At 42.2% G+C, this 17036-nt stretch overlaps 2 protein-coding genes across 12 annotated transcripts in view; one reads left to right on the forward strand and one right to left on the reverse strand.

The window, feature by feature from the left end:
* The window catches only part of FIP1L1 (factor interacting with PAPOLA and CPSF1), a 43989-nt gene extending 40507 nt beyond the window's left edge, over window positions 1-3482 (forward strand). For all 10 annotated transcript variants that reach the window (XM_075149090.1, XM_075149086.1, XM_075149084.1 and 7 more), the window contains 2 exons: window positions 2302-2439; window positions 3163-3482. In XM_075149090.1, coding sequence (XP_075005191.1) covers window positions 2302-2439; window positions 3163-3310 — 286 coding nt within the window. In that variant the 3' untranslated portion in view covers window positions 3311-3482. The remainder of the gene's footprint in view (window positions 1-2301; window positions 2440-3162) is intronic.
* Window positions 3483-4356: 874 nt separating this feature from the next.
* LNX1 (ligand of numb-protein X 1) overlaps window positions 4357-17036 on the reverse strand; it is a 70204-nt gene continuing 57524 nt past the window's right edge. For both annotated transcript variants that reach the window (XM_075149083.1, XM_075149082.1), the window contains exons 7-10: window positions 15043-15220; window positions 12894-13122; window positions 5767-5925; window positions 4357-5059 (exon numbers count right to left, since the gene is read on the reverse strand). In XM_075149083.1, the coding sequence (XP_075005184.1) occupies window positions 4924-5059; window positions 5767-5925; window positions 12894-13122; window positions 15043-15220 (702 nt within the window). In that variant the 3' untranslated portion in view covers window positions 4357-4923. The remainder of the gene's footprint in view (window positions 5060-5766; window positions 5926-12893; window positions 13123-15042; window positions 15221-17036) is intronic.

Raw genomic sequence — 17036 nt, forward strand, 5'->3', positions numbered from 1 at the left:
TAGAGAGGGACTTGGATTTTAAATGTCTCCCCTACACTTCCCGCCTTCCCCTGGTAGTAGAGTAGAAACTTGAGGGTAAAACAATGGTAAGTGATCGATGCAGATAGAAACAGGTTAAAGGCATAGGACTTCAGGTTTCAGCATTGTAAGATTTGGGATTTATTTTCTCCCTTCCCCCCACCCCCCACTGCTTTAGTTTATCTGTCTAGGCTTTGGACATCTCAGTGGAGCATTTATCTTCACACCCTGGACTATAACCTAGGGTGCCCTAAGCTGGCTGTGGAGTAGTATGATCAGAATTCATGTTCTGTGGCTGTACTGCCTTCATTCGTTATAAGCTGATGTGTCTCTGTTGTAGGGTTTTCTTGTGGGAGATACATGTTAGATTTAACATAGTCTTTAGAAAAAAATGTTTAATGCAGTTGCATTTCGTTTTTGTCTTAAGAGGGGGACAGTAGTTAAGGGACATGGTAGTGGCATAATGCCTGTGAGGGTGACTGAGCACTGGCACAGGTTGGCCAGAGAGGTTGTGGAGTCTCCATCCTTGGAGATATCCAAAAGCTGTCTGGACATGGTCCTGGGCAGCTGGTGGTCCTGGAGGCCCTGCTTGAGCAGGGGGGTTGGACCAGATGACCTCCAGTCATGCCTTCCAACCTCAACCATTCTGTGATTCTGTGACCTGTCAGAATTTGATCAGCTTACACTCAAATCTGTAATGATAAGTGCATTATAAAATATTATAAATGTTATAAGATTCCATAACGATACAGGCACTAATCAAGGCAGTCATACTACTCAGTGACAAATCGTAACTTTGAGTTCTTTAGTAATAGCTGTAGTCTTCCTGATTTCGATGTGTGAATATTTTTAATATCCTTTAGAAAAACAGGATTTTCTGCACGGTGTTTGATGCTTCTCTGCAGTGTCTTAAGTTGCTAATTTTTGAAATTTGCTTCGTGATATAATCATACAGAGTTTCGTAGAATGACTAGTGCTGTTGCTTCAGGCATCACTCTGAGTTTCCATACATAGCTGTAATAATCACTAATGTAATGTCTCCACTTAGGAAATGGCCACAGGATCCAAGTTATGGCAGATAAAATTGTTTTGATCTAAGTTCTCACTGCTCCAGGACATGAGAAATCTCTTTAGGCTTGAGCTGTTCTCCTTGCGTGTCTGTCTAACCTGTTCTGCTGCTGTCAGGGACCTCAGGAAGAGACTTTCTTTTATGGTAAATGTTGGCAAAGAGGGAAAGCATGAAACACTTTGCTTTTGTCAGCTTGATAGTATCTAAATTGTTACCTGTTTTCATTCCTGCCTCAGAAAGCCTGGTCACATTGTGCCTTTCTTCAGGACTTTGTAGGGATCTTCCAAACTATGGTTACAAAGATGTTGTGTGATATATAAATAGTTACAGTAAGTTCATTTGTGTTAAATGATGCTGGACACTATATCTGGGTAGGATTTTCGTGGTAGAGAAATGATAAAATGAGCATGCCTTTTTAAGCTATGCTAACGTAGCGTTTGAGTGGTGTTGGCTAACTGTAGATGCTGCTTTCATCTTTTTTTAAAATTTCACTGAACTCTTAGAACTGCCCTTTTCATCAAGTCAAAATAAAAAATACATTCTTGAGTAAAGCCTTTAAATTCTTGTATAGCCTGTAATATTTAGGGGTTTTTACCAGCATTGTGGCAGAGCAGAACATGTGGTAATCCAAGAGAGGACTGAAAGTACAGACAGCATTGGCACTGGAGAGAAGTTAATTTTAAAAGCAACCCAAAATATTGAGTATATTTTACTGTCAGTCTCTTTGCACCTTGCTTTTCCTTCCTTGAAGCTGATGTAAGGAAATAGATCAACAGTACCAAAATTTAATTTAATTTACCCAAATGGCATAATAGTCAAAAAGCGTGCTGATAAGTGTTGAGCGTTACACACACCGATCTGAAAACATTACTGAAGTTTATGTAGGATTGTATTTTGTTCGCAGCCATATGCAGATTTAAGCTGATAACTGCTTGATAACTCCTGCATAAACTTAATGTGATACTGTTGTGTGGTTTTTTCCTTACATTTTTATTGGACAATCCCCTTTCAAAATCGCATTAACCACAGAAGTCTAGTGTGTAAGGTGAAGAACTTTAATGTCCTTTTAGCATACGTTGTGGATCTCATTTAGAAACCCAGAAGCAACACTAAGATTTTTCTGTCATTTATCTTGAGAGTGTGTAAGAATTTCTTTTTTTAATAGAAATACTGCTTGGTGTTACTGTCCTGAAAATATCTTCTTTCTTAATCAGTGATGAAGAACGATACAGATACAGAGACTATGCAGAAAGAGGCTATGACCGCCATAGAACAAGTAGAGAGAAAGAAGACCGACACAGAGACAGGAGACATAGAGAGAAAGAAGAGACTAGACACAAGTCATCTCGAAGGTTCGATTTTTTTAATAGGATATGAAAGACTTGACGAGTTTAAAAAAATAAAGTAAACTTTTAAAAGAACCCCAAACAAACTGGAGTTTTGTGGAAAGACTGTAAACACTGAGATGTACTACTTGGAACAAGTCTGCCATATAAAACATGGACAGACACAAAGCAATGTTGGCCCCGGGTAACTTCATATTGAATAATGTATGTGATAGTCTAGCTAGTGAACAGGAATGATGAATTGGGGGGAAGAAGGGTAAAAATGGTGGGTCAGAAAGAGCTGGAGTGAAGCTGACATTCAGCAGCATTAACGTAAGAACTCAACAGTGATTCTTAGTAAGTAAAATAACCCTTATGGTGACTTGATAGAAATTGTTCAACTTGATCCTTTTTAAGTTAGAAATAAAGGTTAAGTCCAGGGAATGGGGTCAATAAGAATGTTAAACCATTAAGGGATGTGAATAGAGACATGACATTAAAAGCATTGCTGTTAGAATATGGGTTACAAATGTGAAAAACCATTCCAATTTCCCAACAAAAAGTATGTATGTACCATTCCATGAAAAATTCAGTTTGGCACTGACATCCAAATACTACATGGGTCAGAACAGGAGCAGGTGCCAGTTTTCAAATACAAATGCGAAGGCTGTTTTTTTGGTACTCTGTAATTAAATGGGGCCTGAAGTGTCATGCAATTGTTTGAGGTATTTTTTCTCTCTCTTTATTTAGTAACAGCAGACGCCGTCACGACAGTGAAGAAGGGGACAGCCACAGAAGGCACAAACACAAAAAGTCCAAAAGAAGCAAAGAAGGAAAAGAAGCCAGTGGTGAACCTGCTCCTGAACAGGAAAACACTGAAGCTGCCCCTGTGGAATAGGCTTGTGTGATTTTTGCCTACTTGCATATATATTAGTGCCAGAAATAGATTACTATAAATCTTGTTATTTTTCTGGGTATTAAAATAATTTGCTCTTAATCTTGTTCTGTTAGTTTGAAATCAAAGGTTACTTTGTTTTTTTGAAAATAAAAGAATGAATTTTTCATGTTAAGATTCCTGGACTGACTTTGTCTTTTAAGAAACAGTGAGAAAACATCTTACACTTAGAAGCTTACGCTCCTACAATATACGTAGGGGTTAAATTCTTTGTATTAAATTATCTCCTTTTTTCATAAGCCAGTGGGAAGGTCGTTCTTCTACTGACTTTAGAGACAGCGTGCATTCACTTTATTATATACCAACATCTGGAACAGTGTGGGTTTAGTACAGCTTTTGGAGTTCATATTTGAAAAGGTCATCCTTTACTACAGGGACAAGCAGGAATTGCAGACTCTTCAAGAACCTGTTACTAAGGTGAAATGAAAAAAATTAGGGAAACTGGTAAAGGTGCTGATTGTTCTTAGTCTGATGGAACACCGAGTGTGGTAATCATACACTTGGTAATTATGTCTGGTTTGTGTGGGTGCATAAGGGTGAATTAAGCTGGATAATCATCCCTGCTGCTTCAGTGGCTTAAGAGAAAGTTCATTTTAGTCTTTGTTCTAGGGGAACAGCTGTCCTTAACATGATAAAGATTAACAAACATATCCTCTTTCCATTGCTATCTTGTGAGGAAAAAATAAGACTTTGCAACATGGGTAATTTGCAGAGAAAGGCAAAGAACTATAAGAAGAATATAAGACCATCATCACTTAGAGATCTGACTCCATCCCGAACAGTATCAAATGTGATTGGCGTGGCAGTCCTGCAAAAATTGTACTGCCCTCTCAGGGTGCTATTTATAAGATGGTATTAGCAGGGTGCAGAGTACTTATTTTTAAAAATAATAATTCTGTATAAAAATCCTAGATTTAATAGTATTAATCAAAACATACCAGGGAAACTAAGTTGTTTGGTTTTGGGTGAAAATAATGTCTGTACAAGTACACAGTTACAGTTATTTTTAATTATTTTAGAAATTTAATTCACAGTTTACAGACTAACAAACAGTACTTGAAAGTCTTCAAAATACCAGCTTCATGCTGACCATGAAAAGGTACACATAATCAAAGTGCTATTAATGATGTGTTGGATAAAAACCTTCACCTGATTTTCTGCAATTAAAAAAATTGCAAGAAATTTTTCCGTAAGTTACTCAAGGATTTCTTTTTGTAAATCAAAATAAAGTGGGTGAGCAGGAGCTGCTGCTCCTTAAATTTCATTATTATTATAATGCATTAAATATATATGTATAGATATAAAAAAAACCAACAAAAAACCCTTAAGAACACGGGGAAAGAAAGACTTAAGTCTGTAGCTTAAATCACTCTAAAGTGATTTTCTGACAGATGTCCCTGCTTTGCCTAAACTTGACTTTTCTTGACCGGCAGGTTGAAATCTCACAAACCTTTTCTTTATAAACACATACTTGAGCCCCCAAAAAGCAAAGACTGATGTTCCTTTTTTTTTTTCCTGTGTTAAATTACTTGTCATACTCTCCATGAAGAGTTGTTTTATAAAAAAGTGCCAGGCCAGGACACAATTGTGAGAGTAATTTTTCCTTTCAGTTCTTTGAGCATCCTTGCCAAGCAGGCATGCATCATTCCTGATGTGTTCCTGCCGTTGACAGCAAGGAGGATGTCGCCGCATCTGAAAAACCAAAGGCAAACATGAGAGAACAATTAAACAAGGTGACATCTTAAATGTTTGCGAATGCCAGAGCATGTCCTCAAGCTGGGAGGAAGGGGAAGAAATGAGTATTACTGTTTTTTCTTTGGCTAGTTACTGTTCATGAGTAAGGGAATAAAGCAGGTGAAAATACTTCACTTTTTTTTGCTTTTCCTTACAACTTAATTAGACATATTTGAAAGAAAATAGGATATAGTTCTTTCAGATGGGAATGATCCATGTTCTGAACAAACTAGGTTTTAAGACGACGTAATTGATTTAAGTTTGCTCCATAATTCTGCATTTACTCTCTTAAATTGTATTGGTGTTTGCAGGGAAGGTTTTTGGTTGGTTGGGGTTTTTTTGAGCTGGGGAGGTGGGAAAGCTGCCCTGTGCTGGCATGCTTTATACTACCCCAGAGATCAAACTGACTTATCTTTATACTTACTCATCTACTAGTGATTGCTAGACATCTGAAAACATCCTACTATGAAGGCAAATCTGTTAAAGTTCAGGACACTTATGTCCTATTTCCAGATCTGTCAGAGTTAGTTCTGTATCAATGATCCTTTTTCCCCCCCTACACTGTCTTTGTGAAAACTTGTTTTTAAAAAAAAAACAAACCACAAATGGAACTAGATGAAAGACTTACTTAAATGCTACTTTTCATTAGATAGTTATCATATTACCTAATTCTGCCGTCATTATATGCTGGTGTTCCCCCAACAATGGATTTGATAAAGAATGGTTTGTTCCCAGTGTGTTCCTCATAACCTCCTACGATGCTGAAGCCAAGACTTCCAGATGTATTTCTTCGTAATACGATTTCTTTGCAGCTGTACAAATACCTGAAACAAACCAGTCTAATTAATTAATGTCCTACGGTTAACTTCAGATTCTGATGAATCGTTAATGATGAATCTGCCTTTTCGTATACACACAGAGTGTTTTGAAGATGCAAAATAGCACCAAAGTTCCACTGTTTTAGTAACCTACACTTCCCTTCTGTTTTTGTAGCGCTGCTTTCGACAACCAGTAAAATTACTAGGTAATCTTGGGGTTAAAATATTAAATAAAATGTTTCATAGGGTAAGAATTAATGCAAATGATCTAGTTGAAATTGAAAGTGATGATGGAGAAAAACACTTAACTGAGACTGGATTTAATATTTGTAAACCATCATTCCAAAGGCTATTTCATCTACCTTGTACAGTCCAGTGACTTATTTTATCTTCCGGGTAAGAGCCTGTATGTGATTAACGGTGTCAAAAGCAGTCAGGCACTTATTACTGTGGTGCATGTCAAAGCTAAAAAATTTCAAGGCCGATGAAATAAGCCAGAATTCCAAAAATCACAGAGATGACACAAAGAAGAGTACCAGTGGAAGAAGGGATCCTGAGCTTTTCTTGTCAAGTAACATGAGAAGTTGCAGCATGGAAGACGAGAGAAGCCCATCCATGTCAGTCAGTGCTTTGGAGTACAAGAAGATAGCTTGTCTTCGCTATAACAATTAACGCAGTATTTTATGGTAAGAGAGCTGAAATCTGCCTCTTCCTCTGTCTTTTAAATTTATGATACTGTAAATTATGCTTAGTCAAAGCTTAGCTGAAACAAGGAATAGGGGAAAGCGAGAGTAGTAAGATTGTTAGACTCTTACACGTTGTCTATTGCTCTGAGCACATTAATAACCTGAATGCCTGCTTTGTTTTTTTTTTTTAACCAAGCAGGAAAAAACAAGATTAATTTCATTAATAACAGAGCAAATGAAATTTCTGTGCTTAGTACTTAACCCACTCATCATTATCGGTGTACCCGGGAATGACTGAAGAGCCTGAAAATCCTTTTGCTATTCCAAACCTGAAACAATAGGCTGGTCTACAGCAAGCAACTGCTACAAGCTCCATTCAGAGACTCTTTAGGTTTCTAAGAAACAGCTGCACCTTCTGTAGAAAAATAAATAACTTTATCTTAAAGACCAATGCATCTAGCTTTTTTTAACTTTTATTTGTCAAATAATGCTTTTGCTGTGTTTCACAGCAGGATTTTATAGTAATACTAGATTAGTCCCTCAGGACCTACAAATATTCACCTGCTGCCAGGATGGTAGGTATATAATATTTGCACAAGAATTCATTGGCTGCTAATGTAAGAAACAGGTGACATTTGGTTCTTTCCTCAGCAGCCAGGCATTATTACTTTACCATCTGTGGCTTCTTCAATGTGCAAAATCACTTAAACCCTCTATGTTTGATGGTACTTATCAAGGTCATGACCAAGCGATGCCAGGATTCAGCCGTTAGTGCTATTACCTAGTGTTGATTTTGGGGGGCAGGGGTCTCTGCTGATGGAGCTGTGCGCGCTGCCTTAAGGAGGACATTGCTGAAATTGAAAGGTGATCAGCTAAATCCTAATGCCTTAGAAAAGAAGTAACTGAGCAGGTAAAGACATGAGAAGAAAACGCAGTGAAGGCAAACAAGGCTTACATGCATTCTGTACATACAGTCTGTGAGGTTCAGTTACACAGCCTCCATCAGTCCAGAAAGCAGGAATAAATACGTATTTGCTGTCAAAGTGTATGCTAAATTTAAGTAAAATAGACAGGGCATTCTAGCATTAGGATTGTTCTCTCTGCCAGAGCAGAGGAAACACATGGGAAGCAAGGAGCAGCAGAGAGAAACTACTCTGTCCTGACTCCAACCCCCTGCGCTGCCTGTCACCTCACCGAAGGGACAGGGTGTAACCTGCTGGGACAACGAGGCAGCGGAGACCAGGAAGGCGGGAGGAGAGGTGCTGGAGTGAAGCTGAGCATGTGAAAGGGGGAGGAAAGGGGTTTTCCAAAGTGTTTACAGGTTTGTTATCTTTGGTCCCCAATACCCCAATTTGTAATTAAATGTTTTAAGTTAAATTCCCCAAGCCAAGTTTGTTTTGCCCACAAGAGTAATTGGCGAGTGATTTCTCTGTCTTTACTTTGACCCATGAGTTTTCTTGCTCTCATTCTTCCTATTGTCTCTTGTCCTGCTGGGGGTGTCGAGCTGTGCAGGTGCTTGGTGCAAGCCGGGTCCAACCCATCACCATAGCTGGAGATTGACTCTTGACAGAATAGGAGCAGCTAGGTGGTGTTTACATCTTTAAATGGATGTTTCCTTATCTCCACCCTATGTGATAGAGGGTATAAACATGGCAGCACACCATCCATCAGCTATGCATTAATGCTGTCAGAACTGGGAAAAGGATGCTGGGAGGCAGGCATGTGCAAATCTGGGCTGTGGAGGATGCTGTTACCGCTTGCTCCAAAAGGTTTAGTACATAAGCAGAGATGCCTGCTCTGCTCGAGCAAAGAGCAGCCCAAAGGGAGTTAGTTCATTTGGGTCTGTTTACGGCTGTGTAGTAATAAAGACAAGCTAGAAACTGCCACAGGGAGAAAATGAAATAAGTACTTGCGTCATCTGAAGATGCTTAGTGTGTTTGAGTAGATTACTTCTCTGCAGTAACGAAAGCCCCAGTCTGTGTGTTTTGACCCAGTTAAACTGCCATAACCCACTCAACTGCAACCAGTCCAAGGAGAACCATCTTCTGCCTTGGAAGAGAGCGGCTCGCGGTCTTCTGCCTCTATCTGTAAGTACTTCAAAAGCTGAGGACAAAGAGTAATTTATGTGTGAACTTCCCTCAGATTCAAGACTTGAGGATAAACAGCGCCTAGACACAGGGTCCTCTCATAAGAAAGACTACAACTGAGCATCAGGTACTGATGCAAGAGGAATTTAAAAGTGCCTGTTTTCCAGTAGTTAAATGTACAATTCCCTGCTGTTTTTTGTGAAGTGTGAGGAGCCTTATGCTCTGGGAATCAAAACCAGCGTGACTTCAGGAGGACTTCAGCAATAATAGGTATGAAAAGCATGACTCCCTCCCCCTGCCCTGTTACAGTAGATGACTGGCAGTGGAGTACAGTAATACTTGAGAATTACTCCCATCAGAGCCCTACAGACTGGAGGAGGTTAATTCGGGGGAGTTTCTGTCCTAGTTCCATGTTTTCCATCCAGTTCTACCTCTGATTTGCAGAATGACTTTGGCCACCTCCTGTCTTTCTCATCTCACTTTGCAGATGAAGAAAAGCACTCGTGTGAAGTACTAATGTTTGTAAATGTTATGACAGGATGATCTATAAAGTATTTTTAAGCACTAGTTGGGGGAAGGAAATGTGAGGAGAGCAAAGAAAGGAGAGCAGGAAAACAAGCAATAGTAGAAGAAACATCATGGGACTGGGGAAACACTTTTCACCAGCTGCCCCACATTATTTTCTTTGTGCATGCTTCACAACAACATCTCCCTCCAACAATAAAGGAGACCTGCCTTCCTCAGCAACAAACAATTAAATCAGCTACCCTGAAATAAGTATTTGGGCTGGAATGCTTAAGGTCCTGCATCACTGCTTCCTCCCCACGCCCAGCCCACAGTCCCTCCGCTCGCATGCGGTCCAAGTTTTGACAGATGTCAGATGCACATGTGCGTCTATTTTATAACTGCCACATATTGGATTGTACTACAGAAGGAACAGAGGAGTTGTTTATGTACTATCAAGCCATATAAAAGTGACCAAGGCCAATTTTAAGATCTCGCAAGAAAAGGACTGAAATTTAAGTGAGATCCACAAATGTTAAATTATGCAAGACAGCTTTTCCAAGGCTTTAAGCTTTGGAGTGAGGAGTCAGATAACCTGTCTGATTTCTGCTGCTACGGACTTGATCCAGAAAAATAGTGTAATTCCCTAACTCTCAATATTTGTGCCTCTTGCCTGTGCCCATCACTGTAACATGTCCGTGGGAAGGGGGCAAGTTCTGTGCTAATACAGAGAATTAGGCATTTACAGTACACCAGCCTCAAATGTGAGGAAGGCACACTTAATCACGTAGCTATTATTAATGTCTGCCTGTTTTCTACTTCGTAAGTCATGGACAGAGACCTGTAGACATCCTCTAGTGTTTAGCTCAACTTCGCACATTTTATGGGACCATCCTTCACAGGATTTTCATCAAAACTCCGTATTTTTTGAACGTGGAAGGAAACTCTCCTCTCTTGGTTTCCTGAGCCCAAGCGTCCTGCTTTAAGCTGTGATGCCAGGCTGCCTTTGCTCTCCCCGCCTTGCTTGCTGAGAGAGATACTAACACTGCACTGCCATTGCTTGTCTAGAGCCGTATCTTTCCCTTCTTGACAGAATAATCCACCATCCAGCAGCCTCTTTTTTAAATCGTGCCTGTTCCTGGCCTACCAGTGTTACCACCTTTTCTTTTTGTTCACTTTTCCTTATGTTTCCCGTCCTGCCCATCTTCCCAAATACCTTGCATGATCCTCTATAGTCGTGATTTTGACATTTCTACTTTTCCATCAGCTGTACCAAACGTTCTTAGACTTACATGCCTTGGAGCAGTTCCTCTGGTAAATGGTACGGCTTTACTAATGTCATCACAGTTTTAATTAAGGTAGGTGAAGCTTCACCATCTTGCCCCATAGTTGCACATCAGGCACCTTTACCAAGATGGACCTGCCAGTTGTGTGTTTGGACAGAGAATAATTTTCTGTAACAGCCTAGAAAGCATCATGAGACTGCTGGCAATACCTTGAGATCTAGTGGGATGTGATCCTTGCCAAAAGCAAACTGAAAGCCAGATAAGGAAAGGTTAAATGCTCGGACTGGAGGGAAATAAGTTAATGTGATACATGTCCTGGTGAGAGAACTTGTTGAAGGACTTCCAGATGTCTGGTGTGGCCCTGGAGAATCAGTATAATAGTAAGAGGGTAAGCGCACTCACACCAGGGAAGACTGAAGGGTCTGATAATACCTAATGAGCAAACCCAAACCTGATCCTACTGCCCCTACTCAACCAACCAGCTCCTAATAAGGATGCAGTGCACCTTTGTTACTGTCACGTCTAATCAGTGTTGGTCCCTGTCTTAGTTTGATGTTCAGAGCAGCGTACCAGCTCAGCATACCAATCCCCCACTTTTCTTTGGCAGCGAAGGGCCGCACTGTGCTCTGTGCGCAGGGTCGCAGCTGGGGATAGAGTTACAATGAACTCCTGTCTTCAGCCTTGCTGACACTGGGGCTGGTTTTCCTTCAGGCCAAAGGGGTGGGAACAGCTTCACACACACAGCCTTCAGAGGAGGGGAACAGAGTGAGCTTAAAGACTGCTTTTAAAATGGGAAAAAACACCTTTTCTTCCCAAACTTCAAAGCAGAACTGACTGATGTGAACCCTGTGTGCAGGTCTGCAGTACTGTGGAGCTCTGTCCTTCATCTCCATCACCTTGCTGAGGACATGGGGACTTCAGGCAGCTGTGGGTAGAAGATGATGGCCAGGCAGCTCAGGTTTTCTATACAGCACAGCAAAGGTGGAGTTAGGCCAGGCATAGGCAGGGTGCAATTGTCTCAGCCCATCTAGCAATGGATGGTGATTGAAGGCAAGGCTGAGCATTGCGGATTGCAGCGTCTATAAGGCCCCTAGCCTGCTTGCTCTCTCTCTGCTGGGAGCGTTACCTACGTTCCAGTGCCTTCACGTCGGTGCATAGCTGGTCAAGCTCAGGGGTGCACAAGTGAGCAGGAATGAAGACCTCCCTGGGCCTGCCTGTCTGCAGTGAGACTGCGTGAGAAGAGTTTACCATTGCCTGGGGTAGCACGTTATGGCCATCCGTTTACTGTTTTTTCTTTTTACTGTTTTTCTTTCACAGGAATAATTATATAGTCCCCTCCACTGGAGGAGGAACCTTTCATCTGTGGAGGAACTGGACACACAGCCTGCCTTTTGCTCTTGCAGTACTTCAGCACATGTTACACAGTCATTAGCCTCAGACCAAGCCCCGAAACGTATCTGGCCCTCACAGCAGACCTTGCTGCAAGGTGAATGAGCTCAAAACAGCTCAAGCCAGAAGGAAGGAAAGCATCTAACCTGTTATGCAAGACTGGGAAATGAAGAGGAGTCCTGAAACTGTGCCCAGAGCAAAAGCCCATCTGTTCTGCAGACAATCTTTTCATGCCCTCCCGTAAAAGAGAAAGAGACAATCTGAACTGCTGCCAGGGTTAGGAGTATGGGCAAAAGTAACTTGTAAGCTAAATTCTTCAATCCTTAAAATTGAATACTAATTTCAACTGTGTGATTGCTAGCTTCGCATATTCACAGATTCACAACATGTCCTCATTTAATACTTTACAAAGTGTCGCTAAAGCTGCAGGTATACATCCTGCACACCGAGTGTGTTTGAGAGAACTTAACGACATGCGATGTGGCTTTTATTATCCTTACTGAAATGACAACACAGCTGCTTCCTGCGTATGACAAATGTACTTCTTTCAGTCGGGGGTGGGGTTAAAAGAGGTGATTCGGAGATACCGGCCAACTGCACGCACTTTGCAACATCTGGGCAAAGTCAAACAATTCAGCTGGATTTGGCTAAGAAGGGCTGTGCAGCTTGACAGCTGCAGGAGGGGTAGCTCTGCCTTCTGCAGGGTGGTCGAGCCTAGACCCCAGTTCAGCAAGCTCCTGTATCCCTGCAAGGTTTTTCTTTCACTCCCTAAGTGCTAGATACGTTTTCAAGACTGTAACAATTCAGGATCCTTTCCTCCTTTGCAAGAGGATCTGTGTGTCTATTTTTCCATGGACACGTACCCCTTTACAAAAGGGAGGTATTTAGAGTCAAGTCTGCAACAGAGCCTGGGTTTAATTAAGATGTCAGTGCAATGAATCAAGCCAAAAGAAAGAATTGCCAGAAAATACAAATCTTTCCTCCCACTCCCCTTCAGCAAGAGGATGCAATCTGTGACTTACCGTGGCAGCCCCAGCCACATAACCCAGGAAGGTGACCACTCATTGCTCTCAGAGGTTGCCTGCATGGCCTCGGGGGGTAGCAGGCGGCCCTGCTCCTCCTGGGCTTCGCACGCTCTCATCTCCAGTGCTTTGAGCACCACTGACGAGTTGGTGTTTTTCAGGAGGGCGACGGCCTCACTCCGGCTGACCCCCGTCAGGTCAATCCCATTCACGTTCAGGAGGATGTCACCTGAGACCGATAAAATGGATGATAAAGAACCCTGCAAGTGTTTCCAGGATCCCCTCCCCACACCCACGAACAAGCAAGTCAAAGCCACTGCCAAGAACTTGCTGCCTGATGGGCTGTTTGTTAATCCTATCGTTTAACGTGGATGTGAAGCATATGCTAGTAAACATGCCACAGGCATGAGAGAAGAGGCTAGATCCCCATACACAGGAGCTTCGCCAGGCTGGACGGAGGCTTTGGTCCTGGTTTCTTGTCACACCACATCCTGCATCCGGAGCCGAATGGCACAGCTGGGGTCCTGCTGTACCATCAAGCTTTGGTACGGGCACCTGATGCTAGTCCAGATCCCCGAAGCCCACTTCCAACTAACAGCTTTTGTACTCAGCCTGAGCTTGAAACCTGAAAGCTCGAAGGCGGTTTTCTCCCAGCACTCCCTAAGCTGAGGACTGCCGCTCCAGCTAGGTCTTCGTAAAGTTTGCTTTGCAGAATAACGTATTATTGTTTTAATGTTAATGCCTGTTTCAATGGCCGCAAGCCAAAACATCTTTCTGTATGCCTTATTTATAATGTAGGCACAGCAGCTTCAGAGAAAAATGCAAAGACGACCTCAGTTACTACAGGGAGAGCAACAAAGACATCATTAATGTTATGCAAGTGGCCAAAGTGCCAAGTGCTCTGCTACCCTCTGTAGCACGCTCCAACGCCAGGGCTTCCCTGGGTGCTCTCTGCACTTCGCCTGCATGCTCCTCCAGGCAGGGGCTGTATTCACCGGCGGTCCAGGCAGCGCGACGTGAACATTAACTTCTTCTTGTGGTCTGCCCCGATGAGACAGACAACAGCCTAAGGGCTGCTCTAAACCGTGGAGGCTTATGGCGCTGTTATAACATCACGTATTCATTTGTTTCTAATTTTATCAAATTAACTAGGCTGAATTTTCCATGCTGCGTCATGATGAATATTTTTTTGAAAATATATCCCACTGAGAGGCAGACATCTCCCAGCAGGAGGAAAGGGGAAACCTGCTGCTTTGCTCCTGTTGTCATGTTCTTACATGCATTTTGATGAGCAGCCATAGCTCCCTCAAAGGGGAGGTTCCCACGCTTGCCGGTGCCGGGCGCTGCGACCCAGGCTCGTGGGCTCGGATGGGCTGCAGCTATTCTGCCCCACTTTCGGGTGCCTTCACTTCCCTCACACTCAGGATTTCCCTCCAGCTTCTGGTTAATGACTGGGCTGAAGCTGAATGTGGGGGATGAAGAGCAAGGGGACGGGGAGCTGTGTGGTTGCTGGATGCAGGGTACAGAGGTACGTGGCTCTTGGACATGTAACATCCTGAAAACTGAGAGTTTCACCATTCCTCTACTGCCTACCTATTCCTGCAAAACCCACTGATAAAATATGCTCTTCATCTTACTCTAAAGGCTTATTCATGCAGAGGGGGAGAAGCTATTATTTTTATCACTCTGTTACCTCAAGAGCCAAATGCAGTTATGAAGCCAATGTTTCCAGACGTGATATTGAGCCACAAGGCACTAACATTGCTTCATATATGATAGGAATTCTGCTCCTTTATATTTTTTTCAAAGCCATGAATGATACGACAAACAAGCACAAAAATTTACATTAAAAACCCATGAAGGTTGCACAGTGAAGATTTCAGTAGTTAGGAGATGTTGGTGCAAGCTCATTTTCCAGTGAAAAACTATTTTTTCCCCACCAGAATACGCCTACATCCCACTTCACAGAGACGGTTACTGCTGCATATTATACCTTTTCTGGTAACTGATTTGAGACCCTCTAATCTGACGCATCCCAAAATCTATGGAATGGCTGAAGATGTCAGGGTGTGATACTCTTTCACTATCCCTCTGTTTTTCAAAGGAAGCCTTTGAATTAAAGCAGGCTTTCAAAATCCCCCCTTTTTACCTGTTCTTATCCTGCTGTCTCTGCTGATAACTCCTCCAGGTTCAACACTTATCACATAGATAGGCAAATCCCATTCCCGGTTAGATGCTCCGCCTGCTACAGTCATTCCCAGCGATTCTGTGTGATCTTTCCAGACAGCCACCACCTTCTCGTGACAGGTGACGGCATGAAGGGTGCTCTGTGATGGAGAAAATAGCAACAACAAACACAGTGGGCATGGGGACCTCCCTGACAGCTTAGGCATTTTCTACTGAAATGAATATTTGTTGAGGGAATACCAAAGCACTCCACAGCTGCCTGCCACTCCTGGCCAGATGGCAGGCATAACTCTCTCCAGGGCTTAGGCATCTGCGGAGTCAGAGCTACCGCCAAGATAATCCGTGCTTTAATAGTTAAAGTCAGGCATTGCTCCTGCCAAAATCAGAAGTGTTTTAGTGTTGAGACTAATAGAAGCAGGTCTTTGAAATGTAAATAAGGAATCTGATTTTTAAAAAAAAAATGTTCTTAATATCACTAGTGGTCCTCATATCTTTGCCTATCAGGTCACGGTTCTTATCTTACTGCTTGCAGTCTGAATGTCATTTGTATAGTTAATGAGAAATGGTCCACCTGGGTTAAAGGAATAAAACTCTTGGGGACAGATTAGAAGATAGACACTTCATTTGCTCTTCCAGATTTCTGTGTTTCTGTGTAAGTTACTGGTGGGAATACACTCGAAGAATATGTGTTTCTGTTCAGGAAAAGAGAAGGACATTTATAGAGCAAAGAGCCAGCAGCTTCCAGGGTGCTCTTCCTAGTGCTTCTGCTTAAAAGGTCACTTTGGGACAGCCACCACCACTGTCTGAGGACAGTCATCCCCTTATTCCTCCCCCTGAACATGAAAAGTTACATACACACCGCTGGCCATGCAGTAACTAGGGTATGAGCAAGGGTGAAACAAACTCACAGGCGGCCCCAGGATGGAAAGGCAATACAAGCTCCAACAAAACCTGTGAACCAAATGTCACGTTTGCAACGCATCCAGCACTAACAGAAGAGTTCGAGACACAAAGATGCTTCTCCAGAAAATCTGGATGTAAATGTTAATTGCTTTGATTTCCTTAAGTATTTCATAAGCTGTGCTCCTGGCATCAACTCCTGAAGATCCCAGCCCCTCTTGCAGGAACAGCACCATCCATTCCAGGCTCATATGTAGATATAATAGCATGCTGCTAAATACATTTCAAATGTATATTAAAAAAAACCCCAACCTTCTCATTCACAAGCATGACCTCACATTTATAATATGCAAAAATAACCTATAAAACTCATTTAAAGACACATTAATCTTTTCTTGGAAATCCGAGATCCCACAAAGACATTCCACCTCTATTCCTGGGCCAGCAGCACAGAAAGTGGAGCAGGCGAGTCCAAGGCTGCTCCTGCAGTGATGACGATGGACAAAGGAAGACAGCGGCAAGAAGTTTTTATGATAGTAGGGCAGGCTATATTTTTGTTTTGTGTTTTTTTTAAAGATATGTTTGGTGGAACTAACGCCACATCAGGATTTCTGTGATGCAACATCAACAACAAAACCCAGAACCTTTTAGCAGCTTAGCAGAAGATCTCTAGGTGTTTAAGCAGAACAACAGTGGCTGCCAGGAACAAAAAGGCAAAGAGCTCAGTGGAAAGGGTCTTCTCTTAGTCACCGGGACAAAAACCAAACTGATACAGTTGTTCGGACACAGCACATCTCATCCATGCAGAACACAGGCACTGTGTTAGAGTAATTGGGCTTATGGCTTGCAAATGAACCTAAAAATTACTGAAGGTTTTACAACACTCCCTTTTAAAAAAAAAATGTTCTAGTCCAGATAATTTTAACCTTTTACCTTTGTCTTTAAGGTGTAAATGTTTTAAACGTAGTAGTTCTATCTTTGTGCAAACTAAACTTAATGTTTCATCCATGTCTGTGCAAAAACGTTGTCCTTTTTCCCTTGGAAAGGAATGGCTTT

Source organism: Calonectris borealis, chromosome 4 (assembly GCF_964195595.1).
Source record: "Calonectris borealis chromosome 4, bCalBor7.hap1.2, whole genome shotgun sequence".
Taxonomy (NCBI): domain Eukaryota; kingdom Metazoa; phylum Chordata; class Aves; order Procellariiformes; family Procellariidae; genus Calonectris; species Calonectris borealis.